General features: G+C 37.0%; 1 protein-coding gene across 2 annotated transcripts in view; it reads right to left on the bottom strand.

The window, feature by feature from the left end:
* Nucleotides 1-22,220, bottom strand: part of EVI5 (ecotropic viral integration site 5) — a 307,542-nt gene that overhangs the window by 148,677 nt on the left and 136,645 nt on the right. The window contains exons 10-12 of one of the 2 annotated variants that reach the window (XM_011939984.1): nucleotides 19,420-19,480; nucleotides 7,417-7,470; nucleotides 4,896-4,928 (exon numbers count right to left, since the gene is read on the bottom strand). In XM_011939984.1, coding sequence (XP_011795374.1) covers nucleotides 4,896-4,928; nucleotides 7,417-7,470; nucleotides 19,420-19,480 — 148 coding nt within the window. The remainder of the gene's footprint in view (nucleotides 1-4,895; nucleotides 4,929-7,416; nucleotides 7,471-19,419; nucleotides 19,481-22,220) is intronic. The other variant, XM_011939985.1, reaches the window with a different exon arrangement.

Below are 22,220 nucleotides of genomic sequence, written 5' to 3' on the forward strand. Positions count from 1 at the left end.
TGGGTGCTGACGAGTTGATGGGTGCAGCACACCAACACGGCACAAGTATACATATGTAACAAACCTGCACGTTATGCACATGTACCCTAGAACTTAAAGAATAAAAAAAAAAAACAAAAAAACCAATGTCTGTTTTCACAGAGTTAGAAAAAAAAAATCCTAAAATTCATATGAGACCAAAAAAGACCCAAAACAGCCAACACAATCCTAGGTAGAAAGAACAATACTGGAGGTATTGCATTACTTAACTTCAAATTATACTACAAGGCTATCGTAACCAAAACAGCATGGTACTGGTTTAAAAACAGACACACAGATCAATGAAACAACAGAAAACCAGAAATAAATGCACATACCTACAGCCTCCAGATCTTCAACAAAGTTGATAGAAACATACACTGAGAAAAGGACATCCTATTCAATAAATGTTACTGGGAAAATTAGACAGCCATATCAAGAAGAATGAAATTGGATTCATATCTCTCATCATGTACAAAATTAACTCAAGATGGATTAAAGAGAAGGAAGAAAATATGGATTAAAGACTTAAATTTAAGACCCGAAATTTTTAAAAGCCTAGAAGAAAACCTGGGAAGAACCTATCTGCTGATTGGCCTAGGCAAAGAATTCATGACTAAGACCTCAAAAGCAAATGCAAAAGAAACAAAACTAGACAAATGGGACTTAATTAAACTACAAAGCTTCTGCACAGCAAAAGGAATAATCAACAGAGTGAAAAGACAACCTACAGAATGGGAGAAAATATTTGCAAACTATACGTAAGACAAAGGACAAATATCCAGAATCTACAAGGAACTCAAACAACTCAACAGGAAAAAAAAAAAAACAAAAAAAAAACCACTCCATTAAAAAGTGAGCAAAGGCCATGAACATATGTTTTTCAAAAGAAGACATACAAATGGCTAACAAACATATGAAAAAAAATGTTCAACATCACTAATTATCAGATAAATTAAAATTCAAACCACAATGCGATACCATCTCACACCAGTCAGAATGGCTATTAAAAAGTCAGAAAATAACAGATATTGGCGAGGATGTGGAAAAAAGAGGACACATATACAGTACTGGTGCGAATGCAAGTTAGTACTACCTGTATGACAAATGGTATGGAGATTTCTCAAAGAACTAAAAACAGAACTGCCATTCAATCCAGCAATCCTACTACTGGGTATCTACCCAAAGGAAAAATCATATCCAAGATATCTGTACTCATACATTTCTCGTAGATTTATTCACAACAGCAAAGATATGGAATCAACCTAAGTATCCACTGATGGATGACTGAATGCAAAAAAACAGTGTGTATATACACCATGAAATATTACTCAGCCATTAAAAAGAATGAAATTATGTCTTTTGCAGCAACATGGATAAAACTAGAGGATATTATCTTAAGTAAAATAACTCAGAAAGTCAAATATTGCATACTGTCACTTATAAATGAGAAATAAATAATGCATACACATGGACATAGAGCATAGAATAATAGATACTGGAGACTCAGAAAGGTAACAGGGTGAGAAGCGGTGAGGAATGAGAAATTAACTCATGGATACAATGTACACTATTCAGCTGATGGTTACACTAAAAGCCCCAGACTCCACTATTAGGAAACATATCCATGTAACAAAATGCACTTGGATCCCCTAAATGTATAAAAATAACACTATTCAGCCATTTAAAAAAATGAAATTGTCATTTGTGACAACATGGATGAACCTGGAAGATATTATGTTAAGTGAAATGAGCCAGACACAGAAAGACAAATACCACATGATCTCACTCATATGTGGAATCTAAAAAAGCTGATCTCATAGAAACAGAATAGAATAGTGGTTACTAGAGACTAGGGAGGGGATTGGGAATATGGTGATGGGAAGACAATGGTCGACAGGTACGAAGTTACAGTTAGATAGGAAGAATAAATGCTGATGTTACATAGCACAGTAGAGTGACTATAGTTAACAATAATGTATATTTGAAAATAGCTAGAAGAGTGGATTTTGAATATTCTCACCACAAAGAAATAAATATGTTTGAGGCAATCAATGTGTTAGCTAATTACTCTGATTTGATGTGTCAATTAAAAATAAAACTTTCAAAAATCATCAAAAAAGTGAATAGATATGCTAAGTAAAAGAAGCCAGACATAAAAGTCACATACCTTACAACTCCACTTATTTGAAATTCTAGAAGAGGTAAAACTATAGTGAAAGAAAGCAGACAAGTTGCTGGGGTTGGAGGGTGGTGAACCATAAAGGGAATGATAGACATATTATTTGTTTTGATTGCGGTAGTGTTTCACAACTACACACATTTCCAACACATCAAGCTTCATACTTACATTTGATGAATTTTATTACATGTAAATTATACTTTAATAAAGTTAATTTTAAAAGTGAAAGAGAGAGACCTGAGAAGGTCTAGCCCTATTTAATCATTTAGGGGAAAACACACACACACACACATACACACACACACACACACACAACTGTCTTTGAGTATACAAGATCACACAGTTAGTAAAACAGGACTAGAATCTAGTTCCATAAATAAAATCCAAAGCTCTTTATATCATATAAATTGCCACTATTTGGCAGTAGGGAGTGGTGGTGGTGGATGCTTATATTGGTAACTCAATACCTCCTGCTGGAACACAGATTAAAAACCCTTATTCTGAAACTTTGAAGAATTCATAAAGTTATATTAGGGAAGGCTATAATCAAAACACTGAGCAACAGATGTTCACTTTCTACCAGTAATATGCTCATTCACTTTATTCTGGCCATTTTTGCTCACGAAGTTAAATTTTTTACTATAAACCAGCATTCTATCCCTTTGATATACATCTATCAATTGGTCTCAATATTTGAAAAACAATGTAAAAAGTTTAATTCATGATTCTAATGTATTATGACTGTAGCTTATGCTAAATGCAAACAATACTTAGTTTTCTTTAAAAAAATCACATTAAAGTAACTTATTTCAGGTAAATTCCTAATGTAACTCCACAACTGTTTTTTCTTTTGAATGCTTTGATATTATTGACATTTCATACAAAAGTGGAGCAAAATATGAGTTCCCCTCTTTTTAGTATTATTTTATCACTCTCCTATTCATTTTTCTTAGCAATCTACAATAACAGAAAAAAAAAAAGAGATGTTTATGGCTCCCTCAATTGCCAATTTTTCTTTTTGCTTTTGGTTTTCTGATTTTTCTGTACCAAGATGATGATGCTGTGTCTTAATTTTACTGAATAAAAAGAATGTCCTACTCTGCAGTCACTCTATTTGCCTTCCAGATCTGCATAGAGTTCTAGGATTAACACAACTTTTTCTGCTTACTTATTACAATGTAGCGCCTACCTGAGGATGGAAAACTGAAACAAGAAATAATATGTTTTCAAAGATAAACAGTTGGCTTTTCTTTTACCCTCATATTCCTGATTAAGATCACCCTAGTCTGAATTTGCCAATGGAAAAGGTCTAAGTTGCAAAAGATATCTGAGGCTAGACGTACAATTAGTAGCTGCTTAGTACATAACCTAGGTTGATTAAGATAATTAGAAACACACTCTAGGTTAATTAATTTTTAAAGGGTTAATCTTTTTCATCTTTGCAACTTCTCTCCCTCTGAAATAAAGGCATACACCTTAACCCATAATTCAATGTCTTGATGTAGGAAGTCTAAGCAATAGTATTTCATAAGACACAAATTGCCACATTGCCGAAGCTTTAAATGAGATAACTGCATATATTCTGCATGTTGGGTAATATTTCACCTGCACAATGAACAAAAACTAGCTGAAGTTGGGATTTAAAAATTACTGTTAGCAAAATGACAGCTATTATGAAAACAGATTTCTAAAAACTTAAAAGCAATTCTGACATACACTGCTTATTTACCATTACTTAAAACACAGTGTAAGGAAAGAAAATATTACCTATTTCTAACAAAACTATGTAGACGGAAAAAAAATTAGAACAGGAGTCCTTAGGCCACAATAAGACCCCTAAATATCACAGAACATAAAATTGTATAATTTAAAAGTTCAATTAAAGTTGAAAACAGAGTTATTTAAAACAACAGCACAGAATCTGTGCTATGAAAAAAAAAAATGATTGAAAGGAAGGGGGATGAGAAAGGTGAGACAAGCACTACCAGACTCCTTACCCATTGTTGTTGGTGCTGGAGCTTCCTGATGGTATTTTCAGCTTGCTCCAGCTTAGCACTGGCCTCATCACTCTGCTGTTTGATGGTGGCCAACTCCCGTTTTATGAGGTAGTTTTCCTCAGCCTCCTGGGCTCTTGTCACTTGTCCCTTAGGACATAATTTTTTTGTGTGTAAAGCAATTTAGGATAGATTCAAGAAAGACTGCCTTTGTGAGGTTTAGTTATTTACTTTGACATGTTAAAAAAAAAAAGTCACCTCAGCGAATAGAAAAGCCTAGGTAATCATTAGCTAGCAGCTTGTTATTGCTCCAGCAAAGTTTGGGAAACTAAACGAAAATTTCACCTGACAAGAACAATTCTTCTTTCAGTCAATAACAATTTAATTCATGCAATATTACTGAGTTGTACATGCAGGACTAAAATTTTCAATGAATAGTAGTTAATTTCACAGAATCCACTTATCGTCATTTTGAAACAAACACTTAAAAAAATAAGGTTAGCTTTAAAACGTGCAAAAATAAACCAAGATAACACTGTTATAAAAAATTAAATTTATACCCACATATACCACCCAAAAAATTATTTCTAGAAAAACGCATGTAAAATTGCATGCATTAAAATACGAATTTTGAGGTTTAGGACTTTCCTTAGAAGTTAGAGAAGATGTTTAAAAGAACTAAAACAAAACAAAAACTATACCTGTATCAATCTATCTGCCAAGGAAGCACTTTCCTACAAAAGGAAAATTCAGATAGAAATATAAGAGAAGGAAATAAAAGTGATAAAATTAAGAAAAAAGAAACAAATATATGCAAATTCCATCTACTTTTCATTGCTAATTAAAATGGACATTTAAATTTTAAAACCATTTTTTACTGAATGTGTTTTCATTTTTAAACCTTAAGAAAAATATATAAAAACAAGGATAGGTGGTTGAAAATCATGTGTTTCCTGAAGATACCAAACACAAATTCCAAGTGGTTTTTCATTACCTGGAACAAGCACAGTTTCTTGTTTGTTTGTTTTTTTAATAGAGACAGGGTCTCACTCTGTCACCCAGGCTAGAATGCAATGGCATGATCACATAGCTCATTGTAACCACCAACTCCTCGGCTCAAGGAGTTTATCCTTCTGCTTCAGCCTCCTGAGCAGCTAGGACTACAGGTGTGTGCCACCATGCCCAGCTAGTTTTAAAATTTTTTGTAGAGATACAGTCTAGCCATGTTACACAGGCCAGTCTTGAACTCCTGGCCTTACACAATCCGTAGTCCTACCTCAGCCTCCCAAAGTGTGGGGATCACAGGCGTGAGCCACTGCACTCAGCCAAATATTTCTTCTTCTTTTTGATGTATTTATATCTTTTAGACTTAATCCATATTGTCAACCCACTTATATGAAAGGGAGAAGGAATTTGAGTAAGCAATTCCACTTAAAAAGTGTGACAGCAATTTGTGCAACAGCAACTTTCAAAGAAACAAAGCAAGGAAAATATAACAAATAAAATTAATGAGCTAAACTTAAACTTTAGCAATAACTGAGAAAGTACACCTTTTTATTACAGAATTCAATTGATACATAGTATTTATAGAATTCTAAGTGCTAAGTGACACACCTGGGCCATCTAAGCCAATAAAAAAAGGAACTTAATTTTCTAGAAGCAAAATCCAAACTTAACGTTTTCTTACAGCATTGTTATCATTCCAAAGGTTCAATGAAATACTGTAAGGCTTTTCCAGTTTAAACGTCTTACTCCAAAGATTTAAAAAAAAAAAAAAAAAAAAACCAAGAAGACACACATATTTGATTGTAAGCTAGATATTTAGTGGGAAAAAAGAGTATATAATTAAAACAACTTAAAAGCAAGCTCAATCTTCCTGTGGAGTCACCAAAAGTAGAATTATTCTTATAGCAACCCTAACATGATGACAGAAAAACAGGGAAACTATTTTTGACTTAATATGATGTATCTGCAATTATTATACAACAAAGGCAGACATGTAATAAATATCCTGTACTTATTATGCACTTCTATTTAATACGAAATCATCAAAACTTTTCAAACAAATGACAAATACTACAAAATATTCATATTTCCCATGTATTTATTTCTTGAATATTTATCTGTAGATTTTCAGGGAAGATTTTAAGATCCTTGGCAGTATGATGAGGGGTATGTTTAAATCTACTTACTCTCATCTCTAGTTAAAGAAAGAAAAAAGCGGTCAGGCACGGTGGCTCATGCTTGTAATCCCAGGACTTTGGGAGGCCAAGGCAGGCAGATCACAAGGTCAGGAGATCAAGACCATTCCTGGCCAACATGGTGAAACCCCATCTGTACTAAAAACACAAAAATTAGCTAGGCGTGGTGGTGCACGCCTGTAATCCCAGCTACTTGGGAGGCTGAGGCAGGAGAATCGCTTGAACCTGGGAGGCGGAGGCTGCAGTGAGCCATGATTGAGCCACTGCACTCCAGCCTGGGCAACAGAGCGAGACTCTGTCTCAAAAAAATAAAATAAGAAAAAAGCACCAAAAGAGTGTGAATTCAGATGTCTTTCTTTTAATAAAACAAAATTCTTAAACCATACTTTTACTACTCATTCTTACAGCATCTGAAATGACTAGAAAAGATTTTTCATCAGAAGCACAGTATGAAAAATAATGCAAAATTTCCATATTTGCCCAGTTATTCTATATAAAACAGAAAATGTAACAAGTAGATACCAAAATAATTATAAGAACTAAAAGTTTATGCACAATTCCTTTATGTTGAAAATCAACATGAGAGTGAATTTTTATGTAAGGAATCAGTCAGCCACTTCAACTAAAAGCAATCCTAGGCCTTAAAGGAATCACTGCCACGTTCAGTATGCTACAAAGTCCAGGGCAACATTTGAAACTCATCTTTAAAGTGCTATATTAGAATGGACTCCCAACTAAATTCTAAAAGAACATACTTTTTAGAAATTATGTGTAAAGAAAACAAATAGTATCAATATGTTACTCTTAATCTCAGTTAAAACTTGAATATTAAAGTTTAAGAACCACTACAACCAATCAATTTTTATTAGTAACAAGTTATCTGGCTAAATAGTAAGGTAAGCAAGCTAAGCATTCAATACTACAACATAGGAGACATGTGCCAGAATTTTTGAGGATTTTTAATAAGTACACAGAAAAAACACTAGGCATTCAACAGAAGCTTGCATAAGTAGTCACTTACTTTTTCTAATGTCTCGATGCGCTGTTTTAAAAGTCTATTTTCTGTGCGTAACCTCTGCCAAGAAGAAAAAAAAGTTTTATTTGCAAGCATTTTTGAGAGGAAAAAGAAGATTCCTAAATCACAGTCCTGAAAATGTACCACCTTTTATAAATAAGAAAGGAGTCTAAGGGATGATTACATTATCAAATGTCAAAGACTCAGAGTAAGAAATAAACAGAAGGCAGGGCACCATGGTTCACGCCTGTAATCCCAGCTCTTTGGGAGGCCAAGGCGGGCAGATGGCTTGAGTTCAGGAGTTTCAGATGAGCCTGAGCAACATGGTGAAAGCTCGTCTCTATGAAAACCACATACATATACACACACACACACACACACACTCTTTAGCCAGGAATGGTGGTGATGAGCCTGGGCAACAGGGTGAAACTTTGTCTCTATGAAACACACACACACACACGAACACACGCACACATGAACATACACACACACACACAATTTAGCCAAGAATGGTGGTGCGAGTCTGTCGTCCCAGCTACCTGGGAGGCTGAGGTGGGAGACTGGGAGGTAGGGGCTGAGGTAGGGGCGGCGGAGGTTGTAGTGAGCCGAGATTGGACCACTGTACTCCGGCCTGGGTGATACAGTGAAATCCTGTGTCCAAAAAAGGGAGGAGAAGGGAGGGGAGGGGAAGGGAGGGAAAGGGAGGGGAGAAGAAAAGGAAAGGAAAAATCAAAAGGAAAGGAAAGAGATAAAGAAAGAGAAATAAATACACCACAGCAAAGGAAATAATCACATTCATCATTCCAGCTGTGATTAAATTTAAAATACACCCTACAGTACATATAGAAATAAGCCATTTCATTTCTACACTTACCATAATGACTCACAATCAAATATTTTCTTATGTGTTTTAACATCCTCCTTAGACAGAAAAGATTCTAACTTGCCTACCTCCAACAGAGCCTACCTATATAATTAGTATTCAAATGTCAGTTGAATGAAGACATAGGAGATCTAAAAAATGCACATTCATAGGCTAAACATCAAATTTTCCATTTAGGGCCTGGCTCAGTGGCTCACACCTGTAATCCACTTTGGGAGGCCACAGGCAGGTGAATCACTTGAGCTTGAGTTCAAGACCAGCCTGGACAACATGGTAAAACCCTGTCTCTACAAAAAATATAAAAATTAGCTGGGCATAGGGGCATGTGCCTGTAGTCCTAGCTATTCAGGAGGCTCGGGGGAGGATGGCCTCAGCCCTGGAGGTGGAGGTTGCAGTGAGCCAGTATCACATCACAGCACTCCTGGCAACAGAGCAAGACCTTGTCTCAAATTAAAAAAAAAAAAAAAAAAATGCCCATTTAGACTTCAATAGTCTCCATTTATAATATAGTATAGATGACGAGTTGCAAAATTCTGAAAATACAAAGAATTTATTAATTTTTTCTGAGAAAACAGCTCCAATTACTAGCACTTTCTCATAGTTCAAAAAGTAAAACCAGATTTTTTTTTTTTTCCGAGACGCAGTCTCGCTCTGTCGCCCGGGCTGGAGTACAGTCGCGGGATCTCAGCTCACTGCAAGCTCCGCCTCCCGGGTTTACGCCATTCTCCTGCCTCAGCCTCCCAAGTAGCTGGGACTACAGGCGCCCGCCACCTCGCCCGGCTAGTTTTTTGTATTTTTTAGTAGAGACTGGGTTTCACCGTGTTAGCCAGGATGGTCTCGATCTCCTGACCTCGTGATCCGCCCGTCTCGGCCTCCCAAAGTGCTGGAATTACAGGCTTGAGCCACCGCGCCCGGCCTAAAACCAGATTTTTTAAAGAAACACTTTACCTAATTATTCAATGCCTGCTTCCCAAAAAGTTGTCTAATTACTGTCATCAAGTATTAAATCCAAGTCACTCTACATTTTTAAAAAGTTATTTTTGCATATCTACCAATATAATTGCTTATTAATCCCCTTTAGAAGTTATCTTTTTCATTTTCAAATTCCTCAGATGTTGCCCCTTCATTCTGCCATCACTCAAATTTCAGTTTCAAGGTAATCGCTCTTTTTTTTTTTTTTTTGAGACGGAGTCTCTGTGTCGCCCAGGCTGGAATGCAGTGGTGCGATCTCAGCTGACTGCAACCTCTGTCTCCCGGGTTCAAGTGATTCTCCTGACTCCGTCTCCTGAGTAGCTGGAACTACAGGCCATGCCACCATGCTCAGCTCATTTTTTGTATTTTTAGTACAGATGGGGTTTCACCGTGTTAGCCAGGACGGTCTCGATCTCCTGACCTCGTGATCTACCCGCCTCAGCCTCCCAAAATGCTGGGTTTACAGGTATGAGCCACTGTGCCCAGCCTCAAGGTAATCACTTACATTTTTGTACCAATTTGTTCCAGAACTCAATCAAGCCTTTTTCCAGCCCCACCTTCCTATAAACATCTGCTGAAAAATGTTTGTCTCAGAAAATTCTTCCATCAATTCAACCTATTATTTTCCCAGTAAACACTTAAATATGGTTTATTATAACATATAAAGTCTTAGTGCAGGGAAATGAGAGGCTCTATGAATTACTGCATCTTATTAAGTGGATCACAAATTGAAACAAATCTTAGAGTTATTATAAAGATACTTTGCAATTTAGATTTCCTTTTCTATTCACTGCAATTCAGATGATCTGAAATGGACATTATGATATATAGGAAAGCTAATAACTAATCTCAGACAAAATAATAGCTTGAGAAGTAGAAAATGTTCTCATAGCTTGGCTCCTCCTACTGTGTGCAGCACAGTGGTCTACACAAATAAGCAATTATTAAATGCTGCTAAACTCTAGAGAGTCAAAGAAATAAATGGGATTCTCACGATGTTCTCAATCATACTACATCAACAAAAGGTAATGTTTTATCTCAAAAGACTCAGAAAACTAAGTTCCCACCAGACAACTGAGTGAATGATGACAGAAATCATGCTAAAATAAAATTTAGAACTGAAAACACTCATCTGGATTTCCTTCCCCAACCCCCTTTAAGGCTTCTGAAATCTATTTCATTATAAATAAAAATCTAAATTGATTTTCTTCCACAAGCAACTAACCAAATACTTAACACCATTTAAAAATAAATCACCACTTCCTCATTTGTATAATATTTACATCAGGAATTGATCAATAGAATAGACCTTTTCAGTTAATACAGATCATTTCAGGCTTTTTGCTTTTTCTTTTAAGTTTTTGTTTGTTTGTTTGTTTATGTTTTTTTTTTGAGACAGAGTCTGGCTCTGTCGCCCAGGCTAGAGTGCAGTGGTATGATCTTGACTCATTGCAAGCTTCGCCTCCCGGGTTCACGCCATTCTCCTGCCTCAGCCTCCCGAGTAGCTGGGACTACAGATGCCCGCCACCACATCCGGCTGATTTTTTGTATTTTTAGTACAGACGGGGTTTCACCATGTTAGCCAGGGTGGTCTCGATCTTGTGATTCACCCGCCTCGGCCTCCCAAAGTGCTGGGATTACAGGCACGAGCCCTGTGCCCAGCCTCAGGGTTACTTTTAAGTTTCAAGTGTTACTATATATATATATTTTTTTAACCGAATGTAACAGTATTTTGGTAATTATAGCTTTGCAATCTGTTTTGATACCTGGTAGAGCTAATATCCCCCATTCTTATATTTGTCTATTATTCCCAAACACCAAATACTAGTATATTAAAGTAGTTAAGAGACTAGGTTTTGAAGTTAGGCAGATTTAAGTTCAAATTCTCATTCTACAATTAACACTTGTATATGACATTCAATGTTTTAGAATCTCCATTTCTCATCCAGAAATTAGAGTAATAAAACCTACAGGGAAATGAAAAATTAAATGAGATAGTATAGCACCTAATATATGCCAAATACTCAATGATAAGCACTGCCCACAATATTTTTGAAGTAAGGCATGAATATTATTTTACTACTTTTGTCTATTTTTAGAATTATTCTTAAGTTTTTTTACTGCCCTGGAATTTTACAAGGAATTAAATTTCACTGAATTTGAGGGCCAGGTACAATGGTTTACAGCTGTAATCCCAGAACTTCGGGAGGCCAAGGCAGGTGTATCACTTGAGGCCAGAAGTTCGAGACCAGCCTGGTCAACATGGTGAAACACTGTCTCTACTAAAAATACAAAAATCAGCCTGGCATGGTGGCACATGCCTGTAATCCCAGCTACTTAGGAGGCTGAGGCAGGAGAACCGCTTGAATTCAGGAGGTGAAGGTTGCAGTGAGCCAAGACCGTACCACTGCACTCCGGCCTGGGTGACAGAGCAAGGCTCTGTCTCAAAAAAAAAAAATCACCGGGAAATTCATATCTTTATATAACATGGAGCTATTTTTTGTCTATCTCTAGTTTTCATTTTAAAATGTCTGTGTGTAAAGTTTTCCAGTGTTTGTTAGGTCCTGTTCTATTTTTCATTTAGGTTACTCCTGGATATACTTTTATTTTTATTTCAAATTGAACTTCTTCTTCCAGGATATTTTTGAACTGTTTATTGATGATACATAGAAAAGTTAATAACTAAAATCTACCACCTGATTGATTCTCAATAATTCTTCAATATCTTCCTCACATTTTCTAGAATAGAGTGCTTCCTAAACTTTAAAGTGAAAACCACAAAGAGGAAGATACCTAGATATAGCTACATAAAAATGTTTGTCTTGTACGTTGAAAAAGAAAATAGAGACAATATTTTGACCTACCAAATTAGAAAAAAAGAGGACTAAAAGTGAGAGTAAGAATGAAATACTTAGTGTTGGCAAAGTAGTCATGAAATGGAAACTTGCTGCTAAGACAAACATACCGTGGACACATTCTTTGGGAAATTTATGTACTACACAGTAAAAGTATTTGAAGTGCTAATATCCTATAACTTATTAATTCTACTTTTTACAACTGGCGATGGAAATAATAATAAGAGACAAAAAACCTTGTTATATACAAAGATGTTAACCATTAGCATTAAATAATGAAAAACTAAAAGCAACCTTAATATCCTGAAATAGGATAATCTCGTTTCAAATAACCCACTCTTCAATCACCATTTCCTATTCTTTCCAGCTTACTCAGTTTAGAAAGTAACCCAACCCCAACAATTGTTTTCATTGAGACAATCTAGTGATCCCAACAACTTTTCACTGTCCCTCAATCCTTGATGTTCTTTCTTCCTTCTTGACAAAGTTTAATTTGCAATCATTATACACCTCCCTTGCTTTTAAGCCCCCTTGCCCTTCTCTCCCTTCGTAGTATACCTGCCTGGAAAAAACACTACTCTGGATCAACTCTCTGACAGTTTTCAGCCTGTACCTATGCCAGTAAATATGACCCAAGAAAAACAAAACCATGATGTTTATTTAACTTACTCATCACTAAATTCAATATGGTTCTTAGCAATAATAATGTTCTTCTATCCCCCTAAATCACTATTTCACACCTATTCCTCTCTCTTCAAACCAGCAACTCTCCAATCCATTGTCTCTCAGTTGATAATCTTGTCTATGACTTCACTGAAAAAAACTGAGGCAATCAGAAGAGAATTTCACAAGCTCCCAAAACCACATCCTATATCCTAACTGCATTTTTGTCCATATATTTTGATTTCCTGTTACTGTGGATTAACTATTCATGCTAGCATACTAAGTAACATCTCCTAACTTTGCACTAAATTCCATATCCTCCTGACTCCAGTGATTATCCCCCATTCATAATGATCAATTTTTCCTACTTGATTATCACTGTAAAAGCATGTAGTTATTTCTTCTATCTTAAAAAAAAAAATAGAAAACAGAAACAAAAAATTCAACATAATTACCCTCTCTAGCTACTGTCCCATTTCTTTCATCCTTATAGCAAATTCCTTGAAAAATATCTCTAATTTTTCTACTTCTATTCCAATTAGGTTTTAGTACCTACCATTCTGCTCCACTTGTTTCTAGGATAAATTATAATCATGCTGAAAAATGCAATGGCTGTTCCTCTATCCTCATTTCACAAAAACTATCTTCAGTATTTGACATGGTAAATCCTTCTCTCTTTCTCACTGTCCCTTGGCTTCTAGGAACTACACCTACCTGGTTTTCTCCTACTTTGCTACTTTCTACTTGTCTTCCTCATCTTTAAATGCTGGTTTATTCTCAGGCTCAATTCTTGAACTCTTCTCTATTTTATCTACACTCATTTCCCAAATAATCTCACCCATTCTCATGGCTTTCAATATCATGAATAACTGCCAATAACTGCCAAATTTATATTTTGAGCTTTGCTTCTCGTAATTTCAGATCTGAATATTTAAGAAGTTAATTGGACATCTCCTAGGCATCTCATTCCCAAAATATCCAAAATTGGGCTCCTGGTATCCCCACTAAACCAAATTATCCTGTAGTCTTTCCCACCTCAGGTAATGGGAACACCATTTATCTACCTGCTCAGACCACAAGGCTTGATTCCTCCTCCTCACACATCTCTACATTCTAGCTGTCCACTTTATATTTAAAATCTATTCAGAATCCAATTACTTCTTACCTCAGTCCAAGCCACCACCATCTTTTTTTTTTTTTTTTTTTTTTTTTTTTCAGTTTTTTTTAAGACAGGGTCTCACTCTGTCACGCAGGAGGGAATGCAGTGGCATGATCACAGCTCACTGCAGCCTCAGCTTCCCAGGTTCTAGTGATCCTCCTGCCTCCACCTCCTGAGTAGCTAGGACTATTGGCATGCACCACTACACCTGGCTAATTTGAAAAAAAAATTTTGTAGAGACAGGGGCCCACTACGTTGCGCAGGCTGGTCTTGAACTCCTGGGCTCAAGGAATCCTCCCACCTTGGCCTCCCTAAGTGCTGGGATTACAGGCATAAGCCACCCTGATGGTAGGCATGCCTGGCCCACCATCATCTTTTGTCTGCATTACCACATCAGCCTTCACCAGAACTGCTCTCAACCCCTGCAATTTACTCTCAACACAGCAACCAGAAGGATCGACTGAACTTAAATCACATTTTGTCCTTCTCTACTGAAAACTGCCATCTAACCAGAATAAAAGTCAAAGTCCTTACCACTGTTGACAACATCCTACATTATCTACAACCTGCTCCATCTTACTTCCTACCACTTTTCTCATCATACATGCTGTCCCATCCACAATGCCACTTTACTGTTCGTCACCAGGCACACTCCTGAATAGGTTCTGCCCTTCTTCCAGATAGTCACATATCTAGCCCCATTACTTCCTTCAGGTCTTTTTTCAAAAATCACCTGGTTAACTTCTCTAAATTTTCCACCCAAACACTATCGTTTTACATTCCCCCTCCCTGAGGTTATTTTTTCTCCTTAACACTTAATCATCATCTGAAATACTGTACATTTGACTTTTCTGTTTATTGTTATTTCCATATTAAAATATAACCTCCATGAGGACAGAACATGGTCTACTTCATAGCCACATTTCAAGTGCCTAGAATAGTGCTTGGGCATCTAGTAGGCACTATAAAATTATCTGTTAAATGAAGTGTTATTGAATAAATCAGGCTAGCATACCTCCCTTGGATATTATTACATAGCCATTAGTTTTTTAATGAAAAGTTTGATATGCCAGAGAAAAACGGGCATCCAAATCTTACATCACAAATACATCAAAGTCTCTCTGGGAAAGCAGCAGTAGCACCATGTATATACTGAAGAATACACATGGGCCTTAGAATAACACAAATCAGACTTCAAATCCTTGACTCTGTTTCCTCGCAGTGTGACCACTGGCATATTATTTGAGCTTTCTGAAGCCTAATTTCTTCACAGGTAAGGGTAAGAACCCTTTAATAATTCTGTTCTAAGAATAAGGGGAAATAATGCATGTAAGTGACCCATCATATATTAAGGGCTAAATAAATGTAAGCTTCATTTCTAATACTTCACATTGATTGTCAAAATGTAATTCCTGGGCAACTTAGGTAATACTTCTCTTTTTTTTTTTTCATTTTTATGCCAGGCAGTAAATATGTGAGCACTTTTATATTATTTTCTGGCTTTCAGCATATCTGAAATGTACCATAGTTTTTAAACAGGAAAAATACTTAACTTTTGACTAAAAACCAGCCAGAATTTCTCATACTTCCCTTTATATGGCTTTAGATCTCTGCATCCCAGAGCACAAATTTAAACATAAAAATTAGATTATCTGTTCGTATGTCTATCTGAATCAAAGTTTTTTCCTTTTTAAAGATTTGTGGGTCATCCTAATATAAGTTAGAATTTTATTTTTATAATGTTTTTCTTTTTTAAAATTGAGATGGGGTCTTGCTATGTTGTCCAGGCTGGTCTCAAACTCCTGGGCTCAAGTGATCCGCCTGCCTCGGCCTCCCAAAGTGCTAGGATTACAGGTGTGAGCCACCGCACCTGACCAAACTAGAATTTTAATATTTCTTACCTCTTCCCCATCAGGCAGAACATCAATAGACTAGAAGAAGATAATGATAAAGATGTTTCTATTAACAAAAAATTTCACATAGCAAAATTTAAGCTTCTCCATATGAAGACATTATTATCAAAATCTTCCTATAACACTTTTAGGGAAGAGGTGAAAAAAATATTTAAAAGTCACATCTTAACCAGGGGGCTCACTGACAAATATGGTTCTTAGAATAGAAGGTCAGAACCCCAAAGGTCTTATAATTAAATTAAAGTAAAAACAACAGAGACCTTATAAACACATTTCACAACACCAAAGGCTGATTTTATACTTCCATATCAAAACATCAAACAATTTGATGATCATATCAATGGCCTATAAAAGTAATGGCACAAAACTATCTTCCCATGGACTTTTAAAAAAAACCAAAGCAAGAAAGTACTAGTTTACAACTAGAACCCATTCTCTTGTAAAAGAGACTTCTGTGGGAGGGAGGGAGTGTGCACAAGGAGTAGCATTTCCCATTTTACAGCAAGACTCAATTAATATTATATCTGGTTAATGAATTGTAAATAAGGTGGTCATCCGATCATGATTAGAATGAGTTGTCAGAGTCTAAGCAAAAAAATCAGACACCCTGGAACCAACCCAAATGCCCATCAATGATAGACTGGATAAAGAAAATGTGGCACATATACACCATGGAATACTATGTAGCCATAAAAAAAGGATGAGTTCATGTCTTTTGCAGGGACATGGATGAAGCTGGAAACCATCATTCTCAGCAAACTAACACAGAAACAGAAAACGAAACACCACATGTTCTCGCTCACAAGCAGGAGTTGAACAATGAGAACACATGAACACAGGGGAGGGGAACATCACACACTGGGGCCTGTCAGGGGGTGGAGGGCTAGGGAAGGGATAGCATTAGGAGAAATACCTAACATAGATGACGCATTAATGGGTGCAGCAAACCACCATGGCACGTGTATACCTATGTAACAAAACTGCATGTTCTGCACATGTATCCCAGAACTTAAAGTATAATAATAAAAAAAAAAGTATTCAGTTGAAAAAAAAAATGAGACACCCCTAAATATGAAGTTAAAAAAACTAGATATTCAAAAGTTGTTTTGGTTTTTATATTTTGTGGAATTGGGGAGTGAAGAAAGAGATGAAAATGGTGTAAGAAAGAACTACATGGAATCAATATTATACAAAGAGAACAGACTACCTTTGAGATCAGCACTTTATTTACCTGATGTGTTCCATTAACTTTCTAAACTCTTTTTCCCAGATTCTTCTCTATAGACAATTTTATGCCAACTGCCTGAGACATATGGAGCTAGATTCAAAAGCATTTCTTTAGGAATATGAACTATAACTTTCCCCAAAAAACAAAGTATAGAAAATACTGCAAATGGCTGGGCGTGGTGGCTCATGCCTGTAATCTCAGCACTTTGGGAGGCCAAGGCAGGCGGATCGCCTGAGTTCAGGAGTTCGAGACCAGCCTGGGCAACATGGTGAAACTCTGTCTCTACCAAAAATACAAAAAATTAGCTGGGCATGGTGGCACGCACCTGTAGTCCCAGCTACTTAGAAGGCTGAGGTGGAAGGATCGCTTGAACATGGGATATCAAGGCTGCAAATGAGCCAAGATTGTGCCACTGCACTCCAATTTGAGTGACAGAGAGAGGGCGAGGGGAGAGGACGGGGAGGGTTGAGAGAAGGGGGGTGGAGGGAGGGAAGGGGAGGGGAGGGGAGAGGAGAGGAAAGGAAAGGAGAAAAAAGAAAAGAAAAGACTGCAGGTATAGGTGAAAGTCAGCTAAAAATCTGTTTTCTGAAAATGCCTTTTGGTATTCATACATTCATGTACTTAATTTTATAAGAAACCCCTTCAAGAGTAAGGATTGTCCATAGAACTGTGATTTTTTTTTCAATAACATAGTGTGGTGAAATGAACAGGATGGCTTCCCCATCCTCAGATGCTTGATTTGCAGTTCCAAATATTCGTAGTATGTGAAAACTCATACTCTCTCCTCACTCATCATGACGACGTACTTTTTACTTTCAGTAAAAGTACCCTTATTCATGGTACCTAAAAGAAAAGCAAATAGGGCCAGGCGTGGTGGCTCACACCTGTAATCCCAGCACTTTGGGAGGCCAAGGCGGGTGGATGACAAGGTCAGGAGATTGAGACCATCCTGGCTAACCCGGCGAAACCCCATCTCGACTAAAAATACAAAAAATTAGCCAGGTGTGGTGGCGGGCACCTGTAGTCCCAGCTACTCGGGAGGCTGAGGCAGGAGAATGGCGTGAACCCAGGAGGTGGAGCTTGCAGTGAGCCAAGATCGCACCACTGCACTACAGCCTGGGCAACAGTGCAAGACTTCATCTCAAAAAAAAAGAAAAAAAGAAAAGCAAATATTAGAGCAGCAGTTGGGTGACAGAATAAAAAAAAAAAAAAAAGGAAGGGAAAAACATCCACATGGGTCTTTTCTCTATATATAAAAAATGTGGAAGTATCTATTTCCATTTGATAAGGTTCAGTGATAGAAATGGGAATAGAATCTCTAGAAAACGGAGGACAGAGTTGGTAAGAGAGAGTTAACATAAGAAAACTGGAGAGACTGTCTCCTAGAGGCTTTTGAGGAGGACCAAGTAAGGAGAGAGTATTAGTTTAACAGAACCCATTCCCTTGTAAAAGGAGAAAAATAAGGTGGTCATATAATGGTCTTGCCAGGTCCAAGTCAAAAATCAGACACATTCAAACATGAAGTTTAAAAAGGGAGGAGGGAGTCACTCCATTAAAATTATTTTACTTTTAACCCTTTTCTCCAGGGGCTTGGGGGGTGGAAGAGAATAAAGAGATTAGAAATTGAATTGGCCAATCACTAAGCTCTTTGACTCATGCTTCCACTTATCATCCCCACCCTACAATATCAGCATAAAAGGCAACACAATTTTTCTCAAGTCCCAGCTCCAAGAGTGCCACAGACCCTCAACTCAATAATTCCTTGGTTTATGGGGACAGAGGGGAACAAATTTTATATTTTTAGGGTACATATAGGGTATTTACATGCCCTTTGAATTGAAAATCTCCTTGATTTTCTGGAAAGAAGTAGTTCAAAAGTATAACCCTTGCTTAGAGAAGAAAAAGTCAAATCAGTCAAAGCTTTCTGTAGCTCCAGAGCAACCACAATTAGTTCTAGTGTAATATGTGCTCTATTTAATGTTTGCCTGAGATTATACTCTTGTTGGTCTCAGCACAGAAAGTGTTATTACAGATTGTCTTCTCTGCAACTTTAAAAAACATGCTTAAATGGAATGATAATTATCTTCCCCATGGAAGTGTTTTCTCCTGATGAGCCACCAACAAATCTAGAAAAAGGGAAAAGCTTGCTCTCCTTCACACTGGAATGAAAGCCACTTCAGTCGCATTATTCTACTTTTTTGAAATGTCTATTTTTAATTATAATCTACTAGGATGGTAAACACATTTATGAATATAAGAAGTATAAACTTTAAACATCTACTGTCTAATAATTGATTTCAATCAATCAGTACTTTAAAAAGCCCCAAAATGCTTACTTTAATTTCAACTTGCTCTTCCATTTCTTTCGTTTTTATTGTAGTATATTCCTTTTCAAGCCTAAGAAAGGAAAAAAAAAAGAATTAAAGGTAATGTTTTAATTCAAAAGTAGTTATTAAATTACAAAACTTAAAAATACGTATGAACATAAAACACAATTTATTTAGTTTCCTCTAGCTTATAACTTGGAGATATTTGATGTGAGAAAAATCATGCAGTTTCATGAGTTCTTATTAAAAACTCACTTTACAAATGACAAAAATAAAAATCACATAAAAAGAAAATTTAGAAAGTGAAATGTATAAATCACAAAATACAACTGAGTTTACGATTCTATTCAGCTCTAAACTTACAAATGAAGCATCTATTCTTTTTCCTCAAATTAAAACACACCTGTAGGTTCAACTGGTTCTTAACTTAAAAATCCTGGTACCAATATGGACCTTAAAATTTTTTTTTTTTTTTTTTTTTTTATGAGACGGAGTCTTGCTCTGTTGCCCAGGCTGGAGTGCAGTGGCCGGATCTCGGCTCACTGCAAGTTCTACCTCCCGGGTTTACGCCATTCTTCTGCCTCAGCCTCCCCAGTAGCTGGGACTACAGGCGCCTGACACCTCGTCTGGCTAGTTTTTTTGTATTTTTTTAGTAGAGATGGGGTTTCACCATGTCAGCCAGGATGGTCTCAATCTGACCTCGTGATCCGCCCGTCTCAGCCTCCCAAAGCGACTTTAAAAATTTTAATGAGGGAAAGAGGACAACTCTTCCTTACAGAAGAATTTCAGTTAATAGACATAGGAGGAACAAGGTAAAGATAAAAATCACCTTTAGAATTCCACAGTAATAACCACTGCGGGAGGAAACACTAATGGATGCTAAAGTTAGTGGGTGCAAGTTTTAAGCATAGTCTCAAATTATTACTCCTAAAATATTTCGTGTTAAAGGAAAATACTAAATTTACAGTACAGAATCCTAGCAGACTGCACCTGAACTGACTGAGGTTAACATCACCAGTAATACATACTGACATCATGTATCCCTGTTAAGATGTACTGAGTTAAGTGAATTAACACAGGAACAGAAAACCAAAACCCATGTTCTCCCTCACAACTAGGAGCTAAACACTGGGTACTCAGGGACCTAAAGATGGGAACAACAGACACTGAGGACTAATAGAAGGGGAAGGGAGGGAGGAGGACAAGGGCTGAAAAACTAACCATTGGGTACTATGCTTGCTATCTGGGTGATGGGATTATTCATATCTCAAACCTCAGCATCATGCAATATGCCCATGAAATAAATATCTGCATGTACCCCCCTGAATTTAAAATAAAGGTCAAAATTATTTAAAAATAAAAATAATTTAAAACATGACACTGGGCACAGTGGATCATGCCTCTAATCCCAGCACTTTGGGGGGCCCAAGTGGGCCAACTGCTTGAGGCCTGGAGTTCAAGACCAGCCTGGGCAACATGACGAAACCCAGTCTGTACAAAAAATACAAAAATTAGCCAGGTGCAGTGGGTGCATGCCTGTAGTTGCAGGTACTCAGAGGCTGAGGTGGGAGGATTGCTTGAGCCGGGGAGGTCAAGGTTGCAGTGAACAGTGATCAAGCCACTGCACTCCAGCCTGGGAAACAGAGCGGGACCCTTCCCCCCAAGCCACCAAAAGTGATAAACCATTAAAAAAAAAAAAAAGATGTACTGAAAAGGGCATATCACCTCTCTGATCTGTCACTGACTGGAGGAGAGTAAGCATGATATGCAATTCTACTGTAAGTCTAAAATTACCTTTATAAAAATGTATAGGCCACACAAAAATTAGTACCACCAAATTTTTTTATCTTGCTCTTGACAAAAAATATTAATACCAAGTTTACTTCAAATATAAACCAGACCAGGCTCCAAATAACTTATAGCTGCTTTCAAAAATAAAATTCTCCCTCAAAGGACAGAAATCTGTTACTTATCTCATTTAGCTCACAACAACTTTTTAATATAAGTTGTTATACCCACTCTGAGGTTTAGAAAGCTTGAGAAACTTCTGTATGGTCACAGCTTTGACTGCTACATTACTCTGTCTCTCACTCAAGTGTATCTTAAAACAGGGGTCCTCAACCCTTGGGCAGTGGACCAATACCAGTCTGTGGCCTGTTAGGAACTGAGTCACACAGCAGTAGGTGGATGGCAGGCAAGTGAACATCACTGCCTGAGCTCCGCCTCCTGTCAGATCAGTGGCAGCATTAGATTCTCATAGGAGTGCAAACCCTATTGTGAATTGTGCATGTTGGGGATCTAGGTTGTGCGCTCCTTATGAGAATCTCATGGCTGATGATCTGACGTGAGGTGGAACAGTTTCAACCTGAAGCCATACCTGCAGCCTCCATAAGTAGATAAATGGTTTTCCATGAAAGCAGTCCCTAGTGCCAAAAAGGCTGGAGACCACTGTCTTAAAAGACTGTAAGATAGCTGAAAGAATTTATTAAAGACTCCAAAGAGCTGCAAAACATTTTGAACAGCTGCACTATTAAGTTTATAGCCTTCACAAATGACTACTCTGAAGTACTTATCATGACGCATTATGTAAAAACATCACTCATTTACACACCTAAAAATAAACCCTACTTATTTCACTCCACTGATAGTGTTTTTTAATAAACTTAATTTTTTAAAAAAAGTATTGTTTACAAAAAGACTGTGAAGATAGTATAGACATTCCATGCATCCCATCCCAGTTTCCCCTATTATTAATATGTTACAGTAGCATGGTACATTGTTATAATGAATCAATATTAACATATTGCTGT

The sequence above is a fragment of the Colobus angolensis genome, unplaced genomic scaffold (genome assembly GCF_000951035.1).
Source record: "Colobus angolensis palliatus isolate OR3802 unplaced genomic scaffold, Cang.pa_1.0 Scaffold186, whole genome shotgun sequence".
In the NCBI taxonomy this organism is placed as follows: Eukaryota; Metazoa; Chordata; class Mammalia; order Primates; family Cercopithecidae; genus Colobus; species Colobus angolensis.